The sequence below is a fragment of the Leiobunum rupestre genome, chromosome 2 (genome assembly GCF_980474605.1).
Source record: "Leiobunum rupestre chromosome 2, qqLeiRupe1.1.hap1, whole genome shotgun sequence".
NCBI classification, from domain to species: Eukaryota; Metazoa; Arthropoda; class Arachnida; order Opiliones; family Sclerosomatidae; genus Leiobunum; species Leiobunum rupestre.
In genome coordinates, this window is record NC_143385.1 from 88,075,065 (window position 1) to 88,101,185 (window position 26,121).

General features: G+C 36.9%; 1 protein-coding gene across 2 annotated transcripts; it reads right to left on the bottom strand.

Annotated features, from left to right (window-relative positions):
• Nucleotides 1-40: 40 nt before the first annotated feature.
• On the bottom strand, nucleotides 41-23,375 carry LOC149960260 (uncharacterized). 2 transcript variants are annotated; one of them, XM_090166611.1, is made up of 2 exons: nucleotides 23,250-23,375; nucleotides 41-3,996 (listed from the first exon to the last, which is right to left on the bottom strand). In XM_090166611.1, exon 2 carries the CDS (start codon nucleotides 3,967-3,969, stop codon nucleotides 148-150), a length of 3,822 nt encoding a protein of 1,273 aa, XP_090022737.1. In that variant the 5' UTR covers nucleotides 3,970-3,996; nucleotides 23,250-23,375; the 3' UTR covers nucleotides 41-147. The 2 variants fall into 2 exon arrangements, with proteins under 2 accessions (XP_090022737.1, XP_090022738.1); XM_090166612.1 differs by lacking the exon at nucleotides 23,250-23,375 and adding an exon at nucleotides 16,774-16,863.
• Between the last annotated feature and the right edge of the window lie 2,746 nt (nucleotides 23,376-26,121).

Consider the following 26,121-nt stretch of genomic DNA (forward strand, 5'->3'; position numbering starts at 1 on the left):
TACACACATTTTTCCACCGAACTTTGGAGCCCCTTTAAGATTTAAATAAAAAAAATTGTTTATAAAATGCAAAAATTTAATAAACAAAAAGTATTACAAAAAGTTTTTTTTGGAAATGAAATATTTTTCGTAGCGAGTGTTCGGCTTTCAATTCATCCAAAGCTTTTGAAGAGCGTTGAAAGCTTTACCGAAAACACCGGTTCCACTTTTGGCGGCAGTGCGGTGATTGCGCCGTGGCGGTTGGTAAACCTGCTCGCAGTAATTGGCGTGCTCGGAAGCCCGGCCCTTTTCGAACAGCTGCACCATCTTCCTAATGGTATCGCCGTTGATTTCCAGGCCGAACAGCTGACTAACGGCGTCGTTGATATCGTTAGTCGTCACGGAATGCAAGACTTCGGTGCTTCCGTGTTGGGCGGCGAAGTTCATGCTGTCGTCCAAACATCTTACTTCCGCCTCGTACGACTCCTTCATTTGGGTCAGCTCTTGGACCAACGCTTTTCTCTCGGTATCCCGCACGCTTTTCTGTTCTTCGACCGATATCAAGTGCTCCAGATAATCTTTCAACGAGTCATTATATGGCGTGATGGCGTTGAGTTTCAGAAAATTGGCAAATTTTGCGCTGGTTTTCATGATTATGACTTGCTCTTTTTGCAACAAATCGCTTCTTTTCTCCAGATCGTCTATCAACGTTTTGACGCCTTCTTTGCGTTTCTCTTCGTTGTCGATATCGTCTTGAACGCTCTGGTTCAATTTCTTCTTGAAAATTTGTTTGTTCTCGTAATATATGTGCATGTGCTTCTCGTAATGGCAGCCGCACTGTGTACAGTAATCACGTCCTCCCATTGCCCAGCAGTCCCTCAATGCCGGACAATTAATGACCTCTTTGGGAACGCCAGTCAGGTAACAGTGAGCGTGGCAAACTTGAGAGTAATCTATTTTTTGTATCTCATCAATTGTGTGCAAAGTGTAACATTTCGGAGCTCCGCAAACCGTTCTCGGGTATAGAAATTCCATCGGTTCCAGATCGACCACGGGAACGTACAGATTCTTCTTCAAATTCTCAACATTGTCGCCGGCTTTCTTGATTTTCTCCTTCTGGTCCTGAACCATGCTAATGTTCAACTGAATGTTTTGGGTGATATCTCCCAGAGGTTTGGACAGAGCCACGATGAGTCGTTTGGCGTCGTTCAGAGAAATGGTTTCCCGCACGCAATGGGGCTTTAACTTGGACACGTGCGTGATCAAGCGTTCGCACTCGGCGACCGATCTTTTCCAGCTTTCGGAAAAGTTCGAACGGTAATCTTCGTCGAAAACCACTTGGTTCTTCAAAGCGACGAGAAAGCGGAATGACTCGTTGTCCAGGCAATAAATCGTACTCATTTGAGTCTTAATTTCAACGTGAGGTTCTTTATCTTTGATCTCTTGGAGCAGTTTCTTCAGCGGCGGAAGGGTATCTCCCGGTCTGTAAAAGGTACTTCTAGCGTTGGTGAAGACGAAAACGATGTTTTCGCTGGCGCTTTTGTGCAAGTGACACAGAAGTTCTTGAATACAAAATCGGAAAAAGATAGACAGACGAGAGTTGTTCGGTTTGAGCAACATGAGAATGCCGTGAATACTGGAATAATGAGAGATAAAGCCGAGAATGTTTTCGAAGTTCTTGGCGTCTTGCTTGACGCCTCGAGTGTCGCCGATTCCGGGCGTGTCTATGATGCGGACGACGCGGTCTTCGGAGGGAAAGGTGTAGGCTCGACACATCTGCGTTTTACTCGCCCCAGTTTCTTCCACTTCGTTCTCGTCCTGTCCGAATTGAACGGTTCTCTCTTCGTAAAATTGGTCGGTGACCGTGAACGAAGACGGAATCAAACTAATCAAATCTGATTTTTCCGCTGCGGCCATCGTATCAAACGAGAGGTAATTGGCGAAAGCGTTGATGAACGTGGATTTGCCAACGCCCGTTTCTCCGAGAACGAGAATGTTAACTTCCTCTCGAGGCTTAAGAGAGTTCAATCTCCTCAAGCATTCCCTTCGATCGAAGGTGTGGTAGCCGCCACGATGCGACGCGTGGTTGCATTTGAAGGAGCAGTTCGTGATCGATCCCCGTCCGCAGGAGCATGTGAAATTCTCTTCGAAATCGTATTCTATTAATGTCAAACAGTCTTCGCAAATGAACTTTTCCTCTCGAGACGCTCGGCAACTTCCTCGCAAATATCCGGGACAGACTATTTTAACAACCGCGCTGCTGGATGGTTTGACGGTGGCAGCGGCGTCTTCGAATCTGATGTTCCATTTGCAGGAGGAAGGATTGTTCTCCGAAGCGCAACTGGCGCTGGATTCGCGACCATCGAATGGAATAGTGCTCCCTGAATCGTCGCTGTCCAGCTCGAAATCGCAGTCGTCAACCGCCTCCGAGTACGGGCCAATTAGTTGTCCGTTCTGGTATTTTTCGATGACGCACCCAGTTTCGCTGGCTGATGGAGAGTCGTTTTCGGTGTCGTCACCGAACATGGAGTCGAAATCGTTGCTCGCAGTTTCCGGTTTTTCGTATACGAGGAAAGTCATTTGAAATTCGTTCGAAATCGTGATATACGACGACAGATCGTCGTCTCGGTCGTTGCTACTGCGCGAAGCAAATGCGATTTTCTTCTTGTCATCCACGATTTTAAAAAACGACTTCAATTGTTTGTCAAATTCTCTCGGGTTGTCCTCTTTATATTTTGCTTCGAAGGAGAGCGCGTAAACTTCTTGGTACGCTTGGCACGCCTCCCTCAGTTTGACTTCTTTCTTGACGTAGCTGATTCCTCTGACAGAGAGTTCCAAATGAAATTTCAGTTTGTCGTATTCTTTGGCGAACTTTTTAATAAATTTCTTAACGGCGCCAGTGGAAATCTTCGATGGCGCGAAACTAAATCCTTCATCGGCTGCAGCGACCTGGCTTCTTCTCGCAACCAGCCAGTTCTTAAAGTGACTTTTCTTTTCCAAGTAATCTTCGGATAAAGTTTTATTGAAACTTTTAATTTGTTTCAGTCCGCTATCCGGCAAGACGAAAGAGCCGTATTTGGACACGGTATCGAAAAAGTCTTTGAACATCTTGACTTCGTTCTGGAAATCGCAAAGCGTCTGGACGCATTCTTTGCCGATGTTGGTGAAAGCCTTTTCCGTCAATGTCGACTGGATTAGGTTCTGTATAGGGACTAGTAGCAGCATCACGGGCCGTCCTTCGTTGCCGTCGACGATTTCGTGGTGCGTTTTTTGGATGTGGCACAACGAGTCTTTGAGGGCGACGGTTGCGGCGACATCTTCAAAATTGGACGCGTCGACGTCGCTGAATATCGTAGAGGTCAGCCCGTCGATTTCGCTCAATTCGTTTTCCAGAAAATTGGTGGCGTCGTCCCGTTCCATGGCTTCTTTGAAACGATCGAATATGTTGGAAAGAGATCGAACGAGCGCCTGGTTCGATTCCGCCGACATGACGGGGCTCTGGAAGTTTACTACCACGTCGACTCCCCAAACCACTCCGTAGACAACGTGAGTCGCTTCGAAATATTTGATCTGGTCCAGCTTCTCGGAGCATATTTTTTTGAACTCTTCATCAGCCAGATTAACTTGCTCTTTCTTCAAGCGACCGCTGTACTTCAAGTATCCGTTAAACACGTTCGGCGTTAAATCGAGTCGAAGCAGCGATCCGGCGCCTTGGCAATCTCCGATACCGGCTAGAACACTGGCGGCTTGATCCGGTTGCACTTTAAGGAAGTTGAACAACTGCAACGGCGAATCTTCGAACGAATACTGCAAGTGGAAATTATCCGGGTCGTTCAATGTCTCCTCTTTTACCAGTGGCCGATTAGGCGGCTCGAAAAGTGAGTCACCCACGATACTCTCCGTCCTGGCGTCGTACAGACTTCCGAGGGTGGCGTGGCGTCCGAAGGCGTGGCGATTCGTCACTTTCGCGTTCGGAATATTGGAAGGCATCGTTTCCACTTCGTTCTGGCCGATATCCTAAAGGGATAAATTAAACGTATACATATGAAGTATGGCTATTGATAAACATAAAAGGCTTACATATTTTAGTGGTATGTCTTGACGTCGTGTGTGTACCATTCTCTTTGCCTATTAAGCTGGTTTCACACTCGACCGAAAATTAGCAGCGTAAAGTTGAACGTTAGCGGTATATCGAATGGGAATCAATTTTCAGCTCGGCGTTTATTATCGTCTTTCCGGCATATTTTCCGTCGAGTGTGAAACCAGCTTTACGGTACTAGTACGAAGCGCGGAAAGTTAAACCGATACTGCTCGTCTTGTTCGTTCGTATTCAATGTACATCGCCATTGCAATTATAAGGTATTTACATTTCCACGAACACTCGCGGAAGTTAAAGGCAATAACAAAAACTGCCCCGTCAGTTTTAATGGGACTTCAGTTCAGTACCTTCCAGTTCTAAAGCCGCCGGCGCGATTTGCATGAATGTACGTCAATAAGCTGGCAAACATGTTTCCCGAAAAAATCAATAAAAACCAAAGACTACAGGCGGTTTTATGTCCCCTCATCTACGGTACGGGGGTATACAAATCACTTTATGTCCCTTCTAGGGATGCACCGATACATCGGGCTATTTTTCTAATATCGGTATCGGTCAATATCGGATTAAACGAAGCCGATATTAACCGATACCGGTATTCAAAAAATATTTGCAGGAAAAACATTTAAAAATAATAAAATACTCTATTAACTACCTGATGAGAATATTTTATTGCCACAACCTGACCTTTCCCCGAGGGGCAGATCACTTTGTTACAAGGTGTCCTAATAATCTTGATTAAAAAGTTAGTCATGATTTAATCATTTTTAATCTTTGTACAGCCAAAGCTACAGATTTAATTTTAATCTAATCTAATCATGATTTAATCATACGAGGGGTGTCCTAATAATCATTGGAGTGAGCTGCCCCTCGCCTTTCCCTTTAAAAACGTTCTTCAACTAGGCTTGACTATTTCTGAATTTTGTAAGTACATGTAGCTTTCCGGTTGACCTAAACAGCCTTTCACGATCAACACTAGATGCGGGTGCCGATAGATATATTCTAGCAAGGCTGGTAAGAATTGGGAATCTTCCTTTGTTGGCGCGCCACCATTCGAAAACATTGCTTGACTTGGGGATTAGAGACCCGATTATTTTTCGCCGCTAAGACCCTATATATTGCTACCTATTTTCCAAGTATATTCGAATTATAGCAAAAATGAAATTAAAATCAATAATGCTAACGTATTATCAAGAGTAGATAATTTAGGAGATAAGTATAAATCTACTACGTAAAAATGAAACAAGTTTCTTCGCCGAGTCGATGCAGTTTTTAAGAGTGGCGATTTTTCCGCCAAGCCGCTAATGCGTAGTAGACCCCGACGCCGCCGAAGTACGGGCCGGCGCGAAGCCGCCGCCGATTATTTTCCAGCGCGACGCCGATTAGTTCTGTATAAAATGCTGCCACGCGGTTTTTGAGGTTTTCAGCAGTAGCGAAGCTTGGAATTACTTTGGACAATTGCAACGTTATGAAGACGGAATTATTATATGCTGTTAACATATGTAACATAATTCCTCATAAGTATGCCACTAGCTCTATTTTTCACTAACGTTTTGTTTCACAGATATTGCGTCATCCGTATCCTACGTAATATTTTGCGTCATCGAATCTCAAATGCCGATTATGCCGTCGCACAATAAACCGACGGCTATTATTTAAGTAAACAAACCGGTTTGAAAAACCAAGGCTTAAGAGCTAAAATGAACTACAATATACTGTCAAGGGCTGTTATAGCAATTAATATGCAAATTAATGAAGTTTTCGGTAACTCAGATTCTAAAATAAATTTGCATTGTCAAATCTTGGATTAATAATCCAACGTCAAATAAAAGAAGCAGGTTTACTGGAAAAAATATTTAAAATTCAGGTTGAGCTTTTCTGGGGCATCTACAAGGTTGGGTCTTTGCAGATTCTTATGAGCCTAGGCCTAACTCTTCTAGGCTTGGTATGGGTTTTAATAACGCTGGTGGAATATCCAATGGGTGTGCGACTACTCGATCATCATCGAGTACCCGACGTTTTTTGAGGTCGAGTACTCGAAACTCGAACTCGAATAAAAAAATTTAAATACTCGTCGATTATCGAGTAGTAAAAATTTGCCTTATTCGAGTACTCGACTACTCGAATAAGCCGCTTGCTAAACTCGTCTAAAAAACGGCACACTCCCCCTCTAAAAGAGTCTCTTTCTCTTCGTCTAGCCCTTTTCTCCACCGATGAAGCGTTTTATTTTATCTTCAACGCGCGGCTGCGCAGTACACAGCTATGATATAAATAAATGCCACCCTTACCTGGTACTCTTAGGCATACGGTACGACGGCTAGCTTTGAATTGGTAGTAGTAACAAGTAAGGCGGACTTCCTGTACTTCTAGAACTTTCTCTAAAGTTTCGGTTTCGAATCGAGCTTCACTTAGGCGGTTTTTCACGACTCTGACGGCGGCGTTTTTCGGGTGTTAGGCTTAACGTATTCTTTTAACAATTAAAAACCGTACGGAACTATGTTAAAGCTAAGTAGAAGAATAATATAATTAAGTTAATTTAGATTTTAAAGTTATTAAAATTAATTAAATTTTTTAATTAGCTACTGGTTTTTCTTTAATCGACAACCCCGGGCAATTTTTCAAACTACTCGAGTACCCGAACGATTTTTCTTAAATACTCGATACTCGAATAAGGAAAAATTTTAGCTTAATCGAGTACTCGAGTACCCGACTCGACCAAAATATTACCCGACTCGACTACTCGACGAAAGCTTGTCGAGTACTCGATACCCGACTCGATCACCAAAAACCACTACTCGCACATCCCTAATATCTATCCCACTTCGACATCGACTTGTTCCATTTTCGGAAAGTGATCACTGAACCGAACCGTATTGGTCATTTTCCCCAACCTTTTCTTTTTCTTAGCTACTCATTATTTAACTTCATCCGCACAAACCGAGCGAGTTTATAAATTTCAATAAAGCTACATTGGGCTGACTAAAATTCCGATACAAAAAATTCCATCTCAATTAAGAGGTTTTCCATGATTGGCTTAAATACATTAGTTATTAGCCAATAGTGTGACTCCCAAAATTATTAGGATGAATAAAAAGGTTAAATTCTAACGTAGTCCACCTTTTTACTGGTTCGTGGTGAAACAAACCGTAAGTGAAGATTTTTGAATGGAATAAAGGTACAGTGGCATACTTATGAGTTATATGAGCCTATACTTGGAATAAATTAAACCAGGAGCAGGACCACAGGTAGGTTGATTTGTACTTTCTAGTATAAAAATATTTTTTTATAAAGAAACACCGGCTCACGCCGCCGCCGCCGACCAAAATTTCGCGGCGTCGGGGTCTAATGCGTACACCGAATCACGGCTCAAACTTTACCACGCGCATTACTACCAGGGTGACCACTGAAAAAAAACCCAAAAAAATTATAGGAATGTCAACAGTCGATTTATAGGAAAATGTAGGAGTATTTTCTTTGATAATATAGGAACACATAGGAAAATTTGCATAAATAAAATTTAAATTTGTTTTAAAATAGTGAAGTCAGATCAATAAGCAGACGACGATATTGTCAATTCAGTTCGGTGCAGTTCTTTGGAGAAGCAGCTTACATTTTATCAAAGGGATTCAGTTAATTGACTGCCATCTGTAACTAGGTACGCGGGAAATTGGGAAAAACCGTTTGAAATACAAAATAATATCTAAATATAGGAAACATGGTTAAATTAAAGGAAAATAAAAGAAAGCATTGAAATATAGGAAAAATGGTTAAATTAAAGGAAAATAAAGGAAAGCATTGAAATATAGGAAAAATTATAAAATAAAGGAAGAATGGTTACTCTGTACTCCACTTCACGTTGAGAAATGTACAAATTTCGCTCCGTAGATTCCAAAATCTCTCACCCGAACTATTCCGAATCACATTTAACAAGTTCGCCAAGAAGGCGATAATATTATTTCATTGCCGGCTCTCGATCGAACCGTTATATATCAAGCATAGATCGGCATTCTAATATACAACAGAGAGCCCCAGCCTAACCTAGGGCATTGGCGAAGCCCAGAGCCCCCGACCTACGATATCAAGTTTAACAGTGTTAAAGTGGTTTCTTTAAAATTTAATTTAACAACACTCTCTAGTACAAACGTTTTTACTATAGTGTTGTTAAATTAAAGCCCGCGACCTTCTGAATGCCAGAAGCCCATGCTGTGTAATCCCCACGCCCAAGCCGCGAAGAAACATTTCGTATGCTTTTGGCAAGTTCTACACGATCATTAGAAATTTGGCAAATATACCTAAAAAGATCATTAAAGTTTCCGATCAAAAGTTTACAAATTAAAAAAATATCATAAAGTTTTCTAATTTTGGTTCCACTAATTATAAAAAACAAGGTGATTAAGGAAATCTAAATTGAAATCGCAGACTACAACCGTCGGCAAAGAATTCTTATTATAATATTAATATTATATAGTATTTAAATTTTCGCGGTCAGGATGGTATTTCGCGCCACCTATCCATACTAAAAGGATTACATGGTATTTAAATTTTCGCGGTCAAGATGGTATTTCGCGCCACCTATCAATTAGGTCTTCCAATCTATAACAATTTTAAGGAAATCTAAATTGAAATCGCAGACTACAACCATCGGCTAAAAATTGTCATTATTTCTCGTCGAAAAGCTGGTTAAAATCTGTAAAAACAAAGTCAGGCTGGCCACGGGTGACTTGTAAAGATATACTAATAATATTATATGGTATTTAAATTTTCGCGATTATATCAATACTAAAAATATTTCATGGTATTTAAATTTTCGCAGTCATATCAATACTAAAAATATTACATGGTATTCAAATTTTCGCGGTCATATCAATACTAAAAATATTACATGGTATTTAAATTTTCGCGGTTAGGTCTTACAATCTATAACTATTTTACACTAAAAGTTCTGAATAGTTCTTTTTATAAAATAACCTTGGCCATCTTGTTGAAATGTTGCCTCCCCGCTTCAGCTGTGGATCCGTTTTCTCTACCACTAAAGAGTTTATGAACTCATTCTTAGGCATTGGCTGAACTATTCCTGGGCAACATTTCAACAAGTTGGGCAAGCGTAAAGACATTTTATAAAACCAACAATTGATACTGCTTGAGAACCTACTTTTGAAGCTGAGTTAAATCAATGATTTTTTAAAAACTCACTTGATTGAAATCGCGGTTTAAATCAGACAACACGTAAGTAATTAAAAATTGGATAGTAAAACGCTTAATTTTGGGACTTCTTACTGCAATTGACTTAAATAAAGTGCAGCCATAGATCAGTACCAATTTTAATGAATTATTAACAAAATTAGAATAAGTTAGGTAATTATGTCACTTACGCAAAAATGTTAACAGTACCCTAAATGACTCAGTTTTTGGGTTGTACCAGGACCTAATTTTACAACTTTCCCGCGGCAGAACTGCAAAAGGTGGAAAATGAATCCAACTAACTACATGTGTATTGCACCCAAAGAGGTTGTAACTTGTAAGCGAGGGGCAAGTCACTCTTGAAATCAAGTGTACAAACAGAATGAAATCACATGAAATCAGCAGTGAAATCACTTGAAATCATATGTAATAAGTAGTGAAATCACATGAAGTCGGTAGTGAAATCATCCTGAAATCAGTAGTGAAAACACTCTGAAATAACTTGAAAAATCAGGAAAATCACTATGAAAATCCAAAATTCACTATGAAATAACTTAAAATTACCTTGAAATCGCTTAAAATCAGGAGTTACTATAAAATCGCGCGAATCATTAGGAAAACATAAGAAAATATTTTTAAATCCGAAAATCACATTGGTTTGTATTTGACGCTAAATAAACTTCGAGCTTATGAAAAATAGCACCATCTGCGTTAGTTGTTTTGAACTAACGTCGTAAGTGCAAGTTGAAATAGCAGACGACTTTTAGATATAAGTGTTTCTAGGTTGAAACCTGCAGCAGTTGTGTAGAACTGTAGATAGAATTTTGAATGAGAAGACAGATTACATGTATTCAATTGTAAACTCGCCCAGTAGGAGGCGTAGATGAATAAAGACAGCCTCGAAGAAGACATATTTAAAAATAAGAACTCTTGAGGAATCGAGTAAAAAAATGTGCAAACCATAATTCCCCTTTAAGCACCTTGTTAATAATAACTGGTTCTTGAAAATAAAAAAATACGTGGAGCCTCAATAGTCGAGCTCAATAGTTGTTAGAGCAGAAACGCTGAATAGTAGGAATAAACTGGAAAACGTAATAAGACGGCTGAAACTACGAAAATGGAGATCGATCATCAAGAAACAGATGTAATCAATGATATTACCGAGAATCAGTACAAAATAAGTAAAATCAACCGGAATCACAATTTCATTAGTGAAAAATAAAAATTAGAAAATCACTATTAAATCAGTAAAATCACCTTGAATCACTTTGAAATCACCTATAATCACTTTGAAATCACCTATAATCACTTTGAAATCAGTGAAATCACCTATAATCACCTTGAAATCAGGGAAATAACCTATAATCACCTTGAAATCAGGGAAATCACCTATAATAACTTTGAAATCAGGGAAATCACCTATAATTAGTGTTCGTACGGGGTCAAAATAAAGTCGGGGTCGGGGTGGGTCTAACCCCGCGAAAAACAAGTCGGGGTCGGGGTCGGGGATGGAAAATTCTTTGTACTTATTAATAGAAAAATTATAAAAATACCGAAATTTTACTATTTAAAATTAGATAGTGTATCTTGTGTAAGCCAGCCTCTGAGCCTAGGGACTATTAGTAATAGCCTTAGTCGATAGCTACGCCGCAAAATTTTCGTTTTGAAAACGAAAACATTTGAGAGAGTTGGCCGTTTCGATCTATCGAAATCTGGCAGCCTTGCCTGCCATCCGGCCTGTATCTCCATACCCAAAATGGCCGACGATTACGCAGCCTAAAATATTTTACAAAACTGATCGGCGGCATTTTTTACCGTTATTTTGTATTATCGACTAAGACTATAGTAAAAATAGATAAGATAGGTAGATTTTAAAATAGAGGTCTATAGCTTAGGCATTGTAATTGTTTAAATAAGTTGTTTTATAAATTCACAAGTTATTTACAAAAATTGTAACTCTACACTCCTTAGCTGAGACTGAGAGAGCCCGAAACAACGGCAATTATGAAACTAAAACTTAAAATCGACTCAAGTCCGAATCAAGCGTTAAGCGAGAACCACGTCAGCGGCATCAGCCGAAGGTCATTCGGATCATTCTATTGTCGCCCACAAGGAACCTATCTATTTTATATTTTTAGGATTTAACGGGGTGCGTCGGCGCGAAAATTTAAAATTACAGTACGAAAACATAACCCCGAAAAGTGGAAAACCCCGACTTGATTTGCGACAGTCGAGGTCGGGGTCGGGGTCGGGGTCGGGGTCGGGGTCGGGGACAAAAGTCGGGGATCCCCGACTTTCGGGGTCGGGGTCGGGGTCCCCGTACGAACACTACCTACAATCACTTTGAAATCACCTATACTCACTTTGAAATCACCTATAATCACTTTGAAATCACCTACAATCACTTTGAAATCAGGGAAATCACCTATAATCACTTTGAAATCAGGGAAATCACCTATAATCACTTTGATATCAGGGAAATCACCTATATAATCACTTTGAAATCACCTATAATCAGGGTTGGCAATTTTTTGATTTGTTTTTAAAAAATCAAATAAATCAGATTTTTATTGATTTTTTGATTTTAATTAAAATTTCAAAGTTTTATATAATTAAGTATCATAATTTTACCTAAAACCACTATGTTTTAATTTTTAAAGACTTAATCTATATATATGTATAATGAATTTATTAAATTCAAGCTAATAATCATATAGAAGTTTTTATTTTTTAAAACCTACTTTGGTACTTTACAAAAAAAATTCGGCAGAATCTCCACCCACAGGTAGAATCCAATGCAACATTAGGGGGAAGTACAAGAAAGATTATATTAAACCTAAATTATAGCAATTGGCCAGGTTTTTCTTTTTCAAAAATACTATATAAAAATTGATTTAAATCAACGATTTTTTTTGAAAAAAATCATTGATTAAAATCGCGATTTAAATCAAGTTGATTTAAATCAAGTTGATTTAAATCGGCCAACCCTGCCTATAATCACTGTGAAATCACCTATAATCACTTTGAAATCACCTATAATCACTTTGAAATCACCTATAATCACTTTGAAATCACCTATAATCACTTTGAAATCACCTATAATCACTTTGAAATCCCCTCTAATCACTTTGAAATCCCCTCTAATCACTTTGAAATCCCCTCTAATCACTTTGAAATCAGTGAAATCACCTAAAATCACTTTGAAATCAGTGAAATCACCTAAAATCACTTTGAAATCAGTGAAATCACCTAAAATCATTATGAAATCACCGAGAATCACTAGGTAATCAGTGAATCTGAAATCCAGTGTACAACATTGTCTTTAGTGGTTAGCCCCTCGATCTATCGGAAACCAGAAGTCTCGCATATTTTAGACACTAAAATCACTATGAAATCACCGAGATTCACTATCAGGGTTCGTACGAAAATTTCTGATCTAAAATCCCTGACTTTTCCAGGTTATCCCTGACCAATTTTTGCCAATATTACGGACCTTTTTGGTTATATTTTTGGACATTTCTTTTATTATTTAATTACCTTCAAAAAGTGCCAAGATAAAATTGAATTCCCAGAATTTTCCCTGAATTTTTACCAATTCTTAAAATTCACGGAAATTTCCCTGTCCCGGATTTCCCTGACGTGTGGCAACCCTGTTACAGGTCAGCTCCCTCATGATCTGAATTATCAGATTTAATTATCGTCAAAATAAGAATATTTCCTGTGTGTAACCTTTTTGAAGTTCTTTAGTTGGATTTAAACCACATATGCCAAAAAATATACGAATTATAAGATAAAACTGGAAATATAGGATTTGATAGGACCATCTCAAAATTATAGGGTCACGGGGAGCTCTATATTTTGTTCAAGATAGCCACAATATTTTCAGATTGAAATTCCCTGACCATTTTTAGACCAACTTTATATATTTTACTGTTATCAGAAGTTAGTTAATCTGCTCAAAATTATATTCAGTGGCGGCTTTACAGCGAATGCCTGAGGCTAGATTTCAAGATTAATTTCAGCAAGAATCCACGACATGTGCAGTTATCAGTAACGATAAGTGTAATTACAGCTCCAAATATCTTAATATCAAGCTTCAAGGGCCTGAAAGTTATTTTACTAATTTTTATATATCCATTGTAGTCCTTTAATTTAGCAATTCATAAAAAAAATTATTAAATTAGAACTTTAATAGTTTGCCACAATTAAACGAAATATTTGATTTGATTTTTAAAAATTAACGTTTGTAATAAGTTTCGAGTAAATGGAAATTACGTATTTTAATACAATTAGACAATTACCATTATTCATTAATTTAAAAAATAACGATTCTTAATCAGTTTAAAACATAAAATTATAATTATGTAATTTACGCAATTGGCAAATTTAGTAATCTCTTGTAAATTGAAATTACGTATTTTACTACATTTAAACAATTACCAATTTAATTAATTTTTAATTTTTGAAAATTAACGACTTTCTCAGGGTTGCCACAAAATTTTCAGATTTAAATTCCCTGACTATTCCCTGTTTTCCCAGACCATTTTAAGAGATTTTCCCTGACTTATTAAAGCCAAAATTTTTCTTTTATATTTTACTTTTATCAGAAGTTAATAAATTTGATGGATTTATATTTCAGTAAAAAGGTTATTGCAATGTTGAAAAAATTAGCCAAACATTCATGGAAATAAATGATAATCGTGGAATTTGTCATAGATCTAGAGTTAAATTACCTTCAAAAAGTGCCAAGATAAAATTGAATTCCCTGACTTTTCCCCGATTTTTTACCAGTTCTTAAAATTCCCTGATATTTCCCTGACTTTTTAGGCCCATTTTTAAATTCCCTGACTTTTCCCTGTTTTCCCTGACGCGTGGCAACCCTGTTTCTATAAGAGTAGTTTCAAATTAATAATTTTCTTTAATTAAAAATTACGTATATTTACTGCCATTAGAAATTACGTATTTAACTACCATTAGAAATTACGTATTTAACTACAATGAGAAATTACGTATTTAACTACAATGAGAAATTACGTATTTAACTACAATGAGAAATTACGTATTTAACTACAATTAGAAATTACGTATTTAACTACAATGAGAAATTACGTATTTAACTACAATGAGAAATTACGTATTTAACTACAATGAGAAATTACGTATTTAACTACAATGAGAAATTACGTATTTAACTACAATGAGAAAGTCACTTATTTCATACATTTATAACCAATTTTCTCTACTTAAGAATTAATTCATTTACTTCCATTAAAAAGTAACTTATTTCATACATTTATAACCAATTTTCTCTACTTAAGAATTAATTCATTTACTTCCATTAAAAAGTAATTCATTTACTTCCATTAAAAAGTAATTCATTTACTTCCATTAAAAAGTAATTCATTTACTTCCATTAAAAAGTAATTCATTTACTTCCATTAAAAAGTAATTCATTTACTTCCATTAAAAAGTAATTCATTTACTTCCATTAAAAAGTAATTCATTTACTTCCATTAAAAAGTAATTCATTTACTTCCATTAAAAAGTAATTCATTTACTTCCATTAAAAAGTAATTCATTTACTTCCATTAAAAAGTAATTTATTTACTTCCATTAAAAAGTAATTTATTTACTTCCATTAAAAAGTAATTTATTTACTTCCATTAAAAAGTAATTTATTTACTTCCATTAAAAAGTAATTTATTTACTTCCATTTAAATAATTTCGCGGGTTTTTGGAACTTCGGGATTTTCGTCTGCTCTTTTAGTTGAAGATTATAACCACATGGATCAAAACACGCTTCTTTTATCAATCTTCAATTTCGTTTAAAATTACAAATAGTAAATAGTGAAAAGGTTGAATCTGCAAAGCTTCAAATCCTAAAATAAAGATCTTCGGTAAGCACTCCCGTTTGTTTGCCCCTGGATAGAAAACAATTTCCGGTTTGCGGGCTCGCGCCGCTAGGTCGCAAGGTTACAGAGTATTTTTTTTCGCTCGTGGAACATCCTTTAGTGTTTAATCCATGCTGACTCCATCCACTCCCCATAAAGAAACGGCACACGAGAACATGCAACAAACACTTTAAATTAAAGTAATTTATACTATTTTATAATGGAACCATAATATATATTGTTGTACTATAATGTTTTAGCCTTCGTACAATAATTCGGTCAGAAAAATCTGGCAACGCTGCAGTGAAGTAGACGACCAGACAGCGAAGGGACGCGTGGATCAAGGTTCCTAGAGAAAAGCTACGCGGATGGCGGGCGAGGTGACGTATTGTAGTGTATTCTTCTCTATGAACCTTGGACCATGGAAGACCATGGACGACCGTGACGTGGCCCGCCCCACCGCCACGGATTATTTCGTAGTTCGATCTGGTCGTTGAAAACTTTAGGATCCCCCTTTCGGTTCATTCCCTCATAATATAGTAGGAACTTGCATGTTCATTTGCGCACACTTATCGCGCATTCACTTATCGCGCATTCACTCTAGTGCGATCGGCTTAGATGTCCGTATTTGAAAACTTTCCAGTAAGGTACAGCTGTTTGTTTGATAATTTGTTGCAGACGATTTTTAACGTGACTTAAGGCGGAACAAGTTAACTTCAATTTTTTAAATTAAAATGGTTATTTCTACAACCCTTATAACAACACTTTTTATAGCTTACCATTTTCTAATAAATAACACCGAAATTTAAACTAGGAATTAAAAAAAACACGTAAAATTGATGTAAACAAACTGCTGGTTTCACACTCGACGGAAAATTAGCAGTGTAAAGTTGAACGTTAGCGGTATATCGAATGGGAATCAATTGTCAGCTCGGCGTTTATTATCGTCTTTCCGACATATTTTCCGTCGAGTGTGAAACCAGCTTAAGCCTTTGCCGAGAGTAGAGAAGTATTTTCAATCTACACCGCTAGTACGTCTAATAACCGCTCAGCAGCATAGCGATATGTAATGCGCGCCGAATATGCGCACGAAGCTTCAGAGGTTCCTACCCGAAAGGGGGAGAATGGGGAAGACATTTTTACCTCGAACGTTTTTAATACAGGCTTTCCTATTATTACCGCCGTTCCCTCTCTCGTTATTCCATGGTTCGATGCTATCGGCGACTCTTCACTGAAAACGGGACAATTCTGCGTACCGAAGTTATCCCCAGGGACACCAGGACGGAGTACCGCAAAAATAACAGTCCCGTAACTCCCGTTCAAAACGAGACGTATGGTCACGTTAACTATGATACTACTGCTCAAAATTCCAAAATTTAAATAAAAATCTGATTTAAATTAAATGTTCTTTTTTGATAATCATAATGGCAAACCTTACAACAGAGCGAAGCGAAACTTACTTAACCCTATTTTATCAAATAACATTTGTTACTTAATCATTACGTCTAACAAAGGAAACCAACGACAGAGACCAATGCGCGAGAACAATCAATAAAAGGGTTAGTTTATCCATCGTTTATCGCCGAAGTAAGCTAACGTTTGAATCAAGAAATTAAATATCTTTACCTTTCAAATAAATGCTTTCGCAGGTATGGCAAAATAATATCTTCTTTTGAGTATAACTAATCTTTCAAAGTAACTCATAAAGCACAGTACTTTAACGTTAGCTCATTTACTCAGACGCTAACGCGGTCGCTAATAAACCAAACTGATTATTTCCCGCTTCCGCAGAATCCCCTCAGGCACAATGAATCTATTGCGGGAAAGAAAGAAGCAAACCAAGTACGGGATGCTTTTTTAAAGTTTTAGTTCTACTTTCGTGGATGCGGTGGAATCTTGTAAGAGCTGACGAATCATCAGTGTGTCGATGCCACTTGAAGTGCTGCCAAAAACGGGGGGGGGGGGGGGATTAAAGCAATTGTCGATTCAATCAGTGCCACCTGTATGAATCTATCGATTTCTTCCGAAAAACGACATTACTGGAGAGCGGGGTGCCATCTATAAATGGCCAATTAAGCTATGATTCAAAATAGCCGTCAGAGAACCATTGTAGAGTACTCTGAATATAAAATACGAGAGGTCACGTGATTACGTTAGATTCATCGTGCATTTAAAGTTAGAGAGCGCGCGCATATTTTGGTTTTTGTTGAGCTCTCGCGAAAACGCACAAGACCCTCTACACTAGGGGTGTGCAAAATATTTGGTCAGACCGAGGGGCTAACCACTCTTAGAAAGTCTGTACACCGGATTACGCTTCGATTAGCACTGCCAAAGGCAGGGACTTCAAAGACTACGTGTAATCCCATTAGTACAGTCAAAGGTACGGCTCTGTACACCGATTACACGGAGTGATCAGCCCCTCGGGTCAGACCAAATAATTCGATCGAATACCAAATCGAATATTCGATTCGTCGAATCGAATAGCGCTTGGAAAATTTCGCGAATAATCGAATTTTTTGATCAAATAGTCGAATATTCGAAAAGATAGGGAAAAAAGTATTTGGTATTTTCAAATAGTTTGCAAACTGGTCGAATAACCGCGGGTCTTTTTCTAATTTGTTGAAGTTCAAGGCCATCCCAGGAGAGCGTAGTGAAATTTCCGAACTAGTCCTTATTTCTGTCACCTCTCTTTAGGCCGCAGCGCCAAGGACCATATAAAGAGTAGCTTGCACGTCCGTTATCCATACCGTTTGTATTAAAACTTCTTAGCGAAAGGCAGAAGCTGTGTATTCTAGCGCTTATTGGCTAGATTACTCGTGTGTTCTCTTTTGTTATGGAATTTTCTAGAATAGCAAAGTAAAACTAAAATTGAGTCTAAAACGTAAACCAAGTCCAAAACAAGGAAAGATGAAGTAAGTAACTTTATGGATTTTTCCGTTTCGAATTTTTGAGTTAACTAAATGAATAATTATTGATTTAAAATTAAATAAATGCAATTTTAAATGAATAATTATTGATTTAAAATTAAATAAATGCAATTTTTTAATTTGTAACAAAAGATCTGCTCCCTCGCGTTTTACATATAAATAAAAACTTGAAATTTTAATTAAGTGTTTGCAAACTATGAAGTATGTAGCATGTCCTTTGATTTTAATTGTAGTTAGTAGTTACTAAAGGTTAAAAGTCGCTAGAAGACTTGGTCCTGGAGTGGTACCTAGGGTATTAGCCTAGTTAATTATAATTATTATTATTTTGCCATGGTACCCAATTAAAATATGTATGATAATTGATGTTGATATGCAGTATATTTTTGTAGGTTACGATTAACTCATTTTGATCAAATCGAGAAAATAGTTCGAAGGAAGGTTGAAAATAAAGACATTTTCTACAACAATTAGAATTAATTTGAATGGTAAGTTAAGAGTTTACCACAGCGGCGTAATATAAAATTCTGGGCCCGCCTGCAGCCTGAGACAATGGACTCCCTTCAGTGTTTTTTATTAAGAGAAGGCTAAGTAAATAGTAAAATTAAAAAGACCATCTTTTAGGACGGGCCCGTCATTATACCACTACTTTACCAAGTTTGCCCAGGGAACTTTGTTCTAGGCTATACTGTATTTGGTTTAATATTTTACTATTTTCAAGTAAAACGAACAGTGATTTCAAATACTTTTTTTGACAAATATGCAAACTATTTGGCTATTTGAAAACCAAATACGTCGAATAATTTGATATTCGAAATACTATTTGGTATTTGATCAGTTAACTGGCCTAAATTTTTGCCCTAAAATATTCGACCAAATTATTGGACGTTATAAATATTCGATTTGGTATTTGCCGTGCTTTGAAAAAAATATTTGATATTCGATTCGATCCCCAAAAAATGGTATTTGCACACCTCTACTCTACACGGAAATATTAGGAAGTGCGCACTCAAGAAAATAACACTTTTTATACATGTATGCGTATATATTATTTTATAGAAAGAGCTATTACATATCCCATATACAATATATTGTTACGAATTACTATAATTTAAGTTATTAACAAATTTAAAAAGGAGCCAATCAACGCGAGGGATACTTTTAAGCCCCGCATTTTGGGTCAAATGCTCAGAAGTATCTGGTTTGGATTTCGACGCTAGCGGCATCTGTTGAAAAAAAGAGATACTTCACGTCGAGCCAATACTTGCTTTACAAATAAAAGGCTATTGATTTTATTTGGGAGTATTGTAACAATGGATACTATGGCCAAAATATCCTTTTTACACCTTTGGCGCGAAAAGAAAGTTGGACATTTTCGGTATTTTGCAAATGAAATAATCTGCACCTACTATTTTTATTTGGCCGACTGGAAATGTTTCTGCCATCGTTGAACTTTGCCACAGTAAGCTAAATATCGGGTACGCTTTCTTGGAAAACGTATTACAAGTGCTTCCCCCCTGGTTAAAGTTTACTGTTTTTAGTTTTGTTCGCATTAGCTAAACAAGTATTATGTTATTCATTTAACTAATATTATCCATATAAAAATTCTCAATATGATAATAACGTTTTGAATTATCGAATTTGGCGATATAATTATCTTACATAAGCGTGAGAGCTGGTCAAAATAATAACTGAGAACTCTGTGAAGGGGGCATGGAATTCGTATTCAACGATAAACGCCTCTAGGGAGAAAAATGCGCAAGGTAAAAAACAAATAGAAACTTGGCATTCCGTAGCTCTGGCCATGGCCGCCATTGTGGTCATATTTTTCTCCCCACGATAAAAACTGTGACGTAGTACTGCCAAGTCCCAGGATCGGCCTCCCCCTGCACGAGGTCATAGCTAAGGGGGGGGGGGGGGGGGCGCACCGGGTGCAATCCGTTGGGGTTAAAAAAATTAAATCTTACACTAAAATAGAAATTTGAAAAAACTTCTTTACAAGTTTTGACTAGTAATTAGTAGCACACCATGATATCCGCCCCGGGTGTCACCCATGCTAGATACACCACTGATTTGAACTGCAATACCTTTATTTGACTTATAAATAAGATAACTACTACCAAGAGTATTCATTGCTAATCTAATGCACTTGAAACATGTTTCTTCGCAAGCTTTGGCTTATTTTGTAACAGAAAATAAATAGTATGGGACGAAATACATCCCATTAGCAGGGTTTCGTACATGACGTGGAAAAATCCAAGAATTTTAAAATAACCCAAAAAAATCAGTTGCATACATTTTTGGACGATGTATTAAAAATACATTTTAAATATTATTTTTTAAAGACTTTACCTTAAAACATTAATTTATTCTCCAAAAATGGTCAAGGAAATTAGGATAATTGGTCAGGGAAAACCTCGGAAATATATTCCGGAAATTTTACACGAACCCTGAATAGTGATTTCGTTCTAACTATTGCATGGATAAATATGGTTTATAAGTAAGTGCATATCCCTAAGCAGTGTAATTTTTACAAGATTTTACACGTGGTAGCTTTCATCGCAGACTGATACGGTATACATCCACGTTTTCAGCTTGAAATAAATTTATAAAGTGACTAGCCCCTATAAAATTATTTGTGTCACGCTGAAGATCGTCATCACCATTTTCAAGGTCGTGGTCTCCTTGTTTATATAAATAACAGGGTTACCACAGAGTAATTGAAAATCCTTTAAAGGAATTATAGGACATTTATCAGTTGAATATAGGAAGATAATGGGGGGGGGGGGGCAGGGAGAGGAGAAAATACGATAAAATTAATTATACAATTGAAGAAAACGGTTGTCAAAATTGTTTAAAGGGTATAACATTCAAAATAATTATAACCGATAGAAATAGTCCAGAAATCTATCGGCAAACAGTGTTGGAAATAAGCATCTTTATGAACTAGGACGTTTTAAAGACTTCTAAGGGTAAAATATAATGTTTTTATTAATTTCTTCAGACTTGAGTTAAAATCGTCGGTTAAAATATAAGGTATTATGGGAAATTTCATGAAATTAAAGAAGAAAAAAGGACGGTCGTTAAATTATAGAAACTGTTTTTAACAATAAGATACCTCTATTTGGTTTCTATTAAATTAATAGGGTTTTTCCACCATGTAATAGTCGGTAAAATAAATGGAGGGAAATTATTACCCAGCTCTTTAAAACTTGACGGTAGCTAGGGAGTTAAGTAGTTAACGTCGTAGTGATTGATATTTGAGAGTACAGAGTCCTAATCCAGCCTACGCTCCCTCCTCCTAAAAATCGTACCGAAAAATGACGTGTAATAATGAATTTGAAACCACGCACTTTTTACAACTCCACCCCCCCCCCCCCCCTCCCCGAAACTTAGCCCAACCATATTTTTAAAGTCGCATGATGACTTAGGCCTAAGGTGGTGCCTTGGGTAATAGCCTAGCTGGTTATTATTATTATTACATACTTGGACTGTCTGAATATTATTACTATACTATTTTCGATTAAAGTGTATTGTAAATATCAGCTTGTAGCGTAGCCAGAAATGGGGTAATACCCCTGGTAATACTGTAAAGGGGGTTAAAATTTAGTAAGATACGCCCAAGGGTGTGACACTAAAACCCATTGTCTACGCCACCGATACAATTAATCATGACCAAACCCCTAACGAAGAAGGAGTCTATCATTATATCAAAATTAACGGTGTCAGCTTACAAGGAGACTACCCAAGGTGTAACACACCGATTTTGTTTAAACTCGGGTGTTTGGTAGACCTCCATATAACTTGAAAAACCCCAAAGGGAAATGTCTCCATAGGCAACGAAAAATGTTTTTGACAACACAAAATGGAAATTTTCCCATGGAAAATAACATGGGAATCTGATAGATTTTAAGGGTCACCCCCCCCCCCCCCTGTAAATGTTAAAAATGCTAAAAACAAAACAAAAACATTTGCTAAAAATATAGGATGTTATAGGACATTTTTGAAAATATAGGATTTTATAGGAATTATAGGACCTCTGGGGGCCCTGCATTTGACCAATTTTGATTAAAAATGATAAATTTTTATAAAAATTTATTAAACTTGATTTACTGTGTGAAATCGGTGTAATGTCTAGAAAAAATATTCGATAAAATTTTATTAATTTTGATCAAAATTAATCAAATTTTATCGAATATTTTTTCTAGACATTTCACCAATTTCACACAGTAAATCAAGTTTAATAATTTTTTATAAAAATTTATCATTTTTATTCAAAATTAATAGTTTTGATCAAAATTGGTCAAATGTTTGAAAAAAATTCACACATTTAGAGATATTGTGTAATTTTTTTGCAAATTTAATCATTTTCTATTACATTTTTGAAACCTTAGCCATTTTCATTCCTTTTCACGCATATTGATCACATCGATCAAAATTAATCAAATTTTGATCAATTTCAAACTTCTTAATTATTTTTTATTTACTTTTTTGTTTTTAGCATTTTCAAAATTTAAAATTTTTTAACATTTTTACAGGGGGTAGGTACCCTTAAAATCTAGCAGATTCCCATGTTATTTTAAATGGGAAAATTTCCATTTTGTGTTGTCAAAAACATTTTTGGTTGCCATGGCAAAACGGTTGCCTATGGAGACATTTCCCTTTGGGGTTTTTCAAGTTACATGAAGGATGGAAGCGCTAATTTTTGTCATGGTAGTAATAGTAGTTATTAATTTTCTTACGGAAAACTCATGAGATAAATAACTGTATTTAGGTCTACCAAACACCCGAGTTTAAACAAAATCGGTGTGTTACACCTCGGGTAGTCTCCTTGTTAGTGTATATTTTACAATGTATCAATAAACAGCCACCCACCTGTAAAACGTGTAGGGGAAACTTGTACGAGCGTTGAAGTACAATTTCCTCTCCTACCAATTCCTCACACGCGTTTTACAACCTTTTTTTTTCACCCAAATTGAAAAATGAATTCCTTCCTTATGTAAGTTATGTTAATAAAACGTTAAACCTTGAGACGAATAATGGACTTATTCGTCCAAGGTTAAAATACTAAATCAATATATCTAACGACTGCGCTCGATGCTCGGAAACATTCAATAAAAGAGTTATTTTACCGCCAAATTACGCTAACATTGGAATCAAAAAAAATAATATATTTACCTTTCAAATAAATTCTTTCGCCGGTATGACAAAATTAATATCTTCTTTGCACAGCGAGAAATAAACCTAACTGATAAGATTACGGTAGCCAACTCTTCTCAGTGGATTAGACTCCTGTTTTGAGACTCTTGACAGAATAGCCTCGATCCAGACAATGTACAGGAAATGGTTAAGTTTTACTTCTGGTTTTGGTAAAACTAAAAGTAAAACTTTAGGCGCTTCGGTGCGTCAGCCGATTATACACTCTTTTTCTCGGTGTTTCGCTGGGTGCGTCCATTTTTACTTTTCCGCTAAATACACATTTTTATTAGAGAGGGGGAAAAGAGTGTATTATCACGGCCAACTTTGATCACGCGCTGTTCGCGCTACAGCGGCTAACATATTCGTCGAAATTCCGCGAGCAAGGATTTTCCCCCTATAAACTGTACTATAACGTGTAGGAGTTCAGCGCCACGCTCGGTTGTTATATTGACTTCAATGTAAAAACTATTCTAAAAATAGTAATCCGCTAGGGGCGCTAACGTCATACACATCTTTTGCTCATAGGTTAACACAGAAACGTCAACGAATGAGATGGCCGCTGTAGCGCGAGAGATCAAAGTTGGCCGTGGTATTATTTTACAAAGAAGTTAGAACTGACCATACAGTGTTGCCATAAATGGGTATAAGGGGGAAGCTAGAAATAAAAGTAAATTTTATCTGGGAGTACTGCAATCAAAAATAAATAAATAATTGTCAATATTTAGGTTGAGATGATTTAAAACGAACTTTTGGGCAGTAAAATATAATTTGGGTAAGAGCATTTTTGACCACTGATAATGAGTGCTTAAAATAAACATCTTTAAGGAAATCGCCAAGTAGTAATATATCCGAGAGCCAGGACCTGCAAGTTACTGTTTATAAAGTACTTGTTGATATAACGACAAAGATCAATGCGCGGTAACCATAAAAAAAGCCTTATAAAAAGTAAGAAACATTAAAACAATAAGGGCAAGGCCTAGTTACTTTATAGAAAGAACTATTACGCTAAAAATGGAATCAAAAACTTGAACCTTTTAAAAATATGTTTTCGGTGGTATGATAAATTAATATTTTCTTTTGAGTAAAACAAAAACTTTCAAAGTAACTCTTAAGACAATGTAACGATAAATTACGTAGCAGTTAAAAAAGTAAACTGAAAAGACTTCAGCCGTTTATATCGAAACAATTCTCAAGTTTTTCCCGTTTCGATATAATTCCTTTCATAATGGTGAAAAATAATTCAATGCACGTTTAAGTTTTACCAAGAATGTATTTATTTATACCTAGGGAGAATGCCTATGTCGAGACGTTTTTTAGCCTTTCTCTCAATCCACCCGTTGGTCCCCCCAGTACGCTCCTCCGCTTAAAATAAAACGAATAGTCCCGGTATTTCATTGGCTGCTTAAAATTTACGTCACCTAACGCGGTGTTAATCAAACGCCGGTACCGTTTTGTCTTTCACCCCGCGCGAGATGGGGGAAAGGCGTTCAACGTGCCCGGCGATAATCATTCTTCCTAAATATAAATAAATACATTCTTGATTTTACTTTTAGTTAATAAAAAAAAGCCAATGAAAGATATACATGTATATCTTTTGCTCATGAATAAACCAAACTGATAAGACTTCAGCCAGCTTCTACGAAGCATTAATTCTCAAGTTTTCATTTTCCGTTTTGATAAAATCCCATCGATTATAAATGGTCATAGCCTGATTCCCACTTAGCGTGAAATTTAGTTTTCGTGAGACAAATTGACGGTCGCGAATAAAATTTTCTAAAGAGCAAAGCTACCGTAGCTACGGCGAAAATTAAATTCGTCGCGAAAATATCGAAAAGTCGTTAAGTTCAGTTTACGGCCGACAAAGGGTTATAAACCCATCACGTCGAGACAAGGAGGAGCTAGTCGTACAGGTTCAGGTACGCAGAAAGGGCCTTTCGGAATTGGGCCCTGTTGGGGATATCTTTGAGATAATCAGGAAGGGAATTCCACTCCTGAACGGAGGAGGGAAGAAATGAATGCTTGCGCACAGAGAGTCGGAAGCCCGGAAGAATCATGGAGGCGATAGCTACGCCGCAAAATTTTCGTTTTGAAAACGAAAACATTTGAGAGAGTTGGCCGTTTTCGGTCTATCGAAATCCGGCAGCCTTGCCTTTCTTCCGGCCTGTATCACAGTATCTCCATACCGAAAATGGCCGACAATTACTCTGCCGAAAATATTTTACTAAACTGATCGGCGGCGTTTTTGACCGTTATTTTGAATTATCGACAAAGACTATGCACTAACAATGTTAAAGGTATACTTTTGGTTTTACTTTTCGCCACGCCATGCTACAACGGAAATGTACACTAGGTCTGTGCAAAGTATTCGTCATATTCGATTCGACCAAATTATTTGTTTAAAAATTAAGCTAATTATTCGGACCAACAAATCGAATTTTGGTTTTCATTATTCTACAAATACCAAATAATTAATTCTATTGATAATTTCGAAAATTGGGTTTTGTAAAATTTTAACCAAATAGGCGCTTAAATAAATCATCCTCTAAGGAAATCGCCAAGAAGTAATATTTCCGAGAGTCAGGACCAGCAAGGTATTATTTATTGCTTGTTGAAATAATGGAAACTTTTTACCTGTAAACAAAACGTCGTGTTTTTCCCAAGCCTTAATATGTCAAAAAAGCTACCTGTTTAAAAGAGAACGCTTGTTGCTGCGCTAAAGTGGAAAAAATTTCATTATTTTAACAAGCAAAATATAAACAGTACCTTGCAGGTCCTGGCTCTCGGAAATATTACTTCTTGGCTATTTCCTTGGAGGATGATTTATTTGAAGCGCCTATTAACCAAACTATAT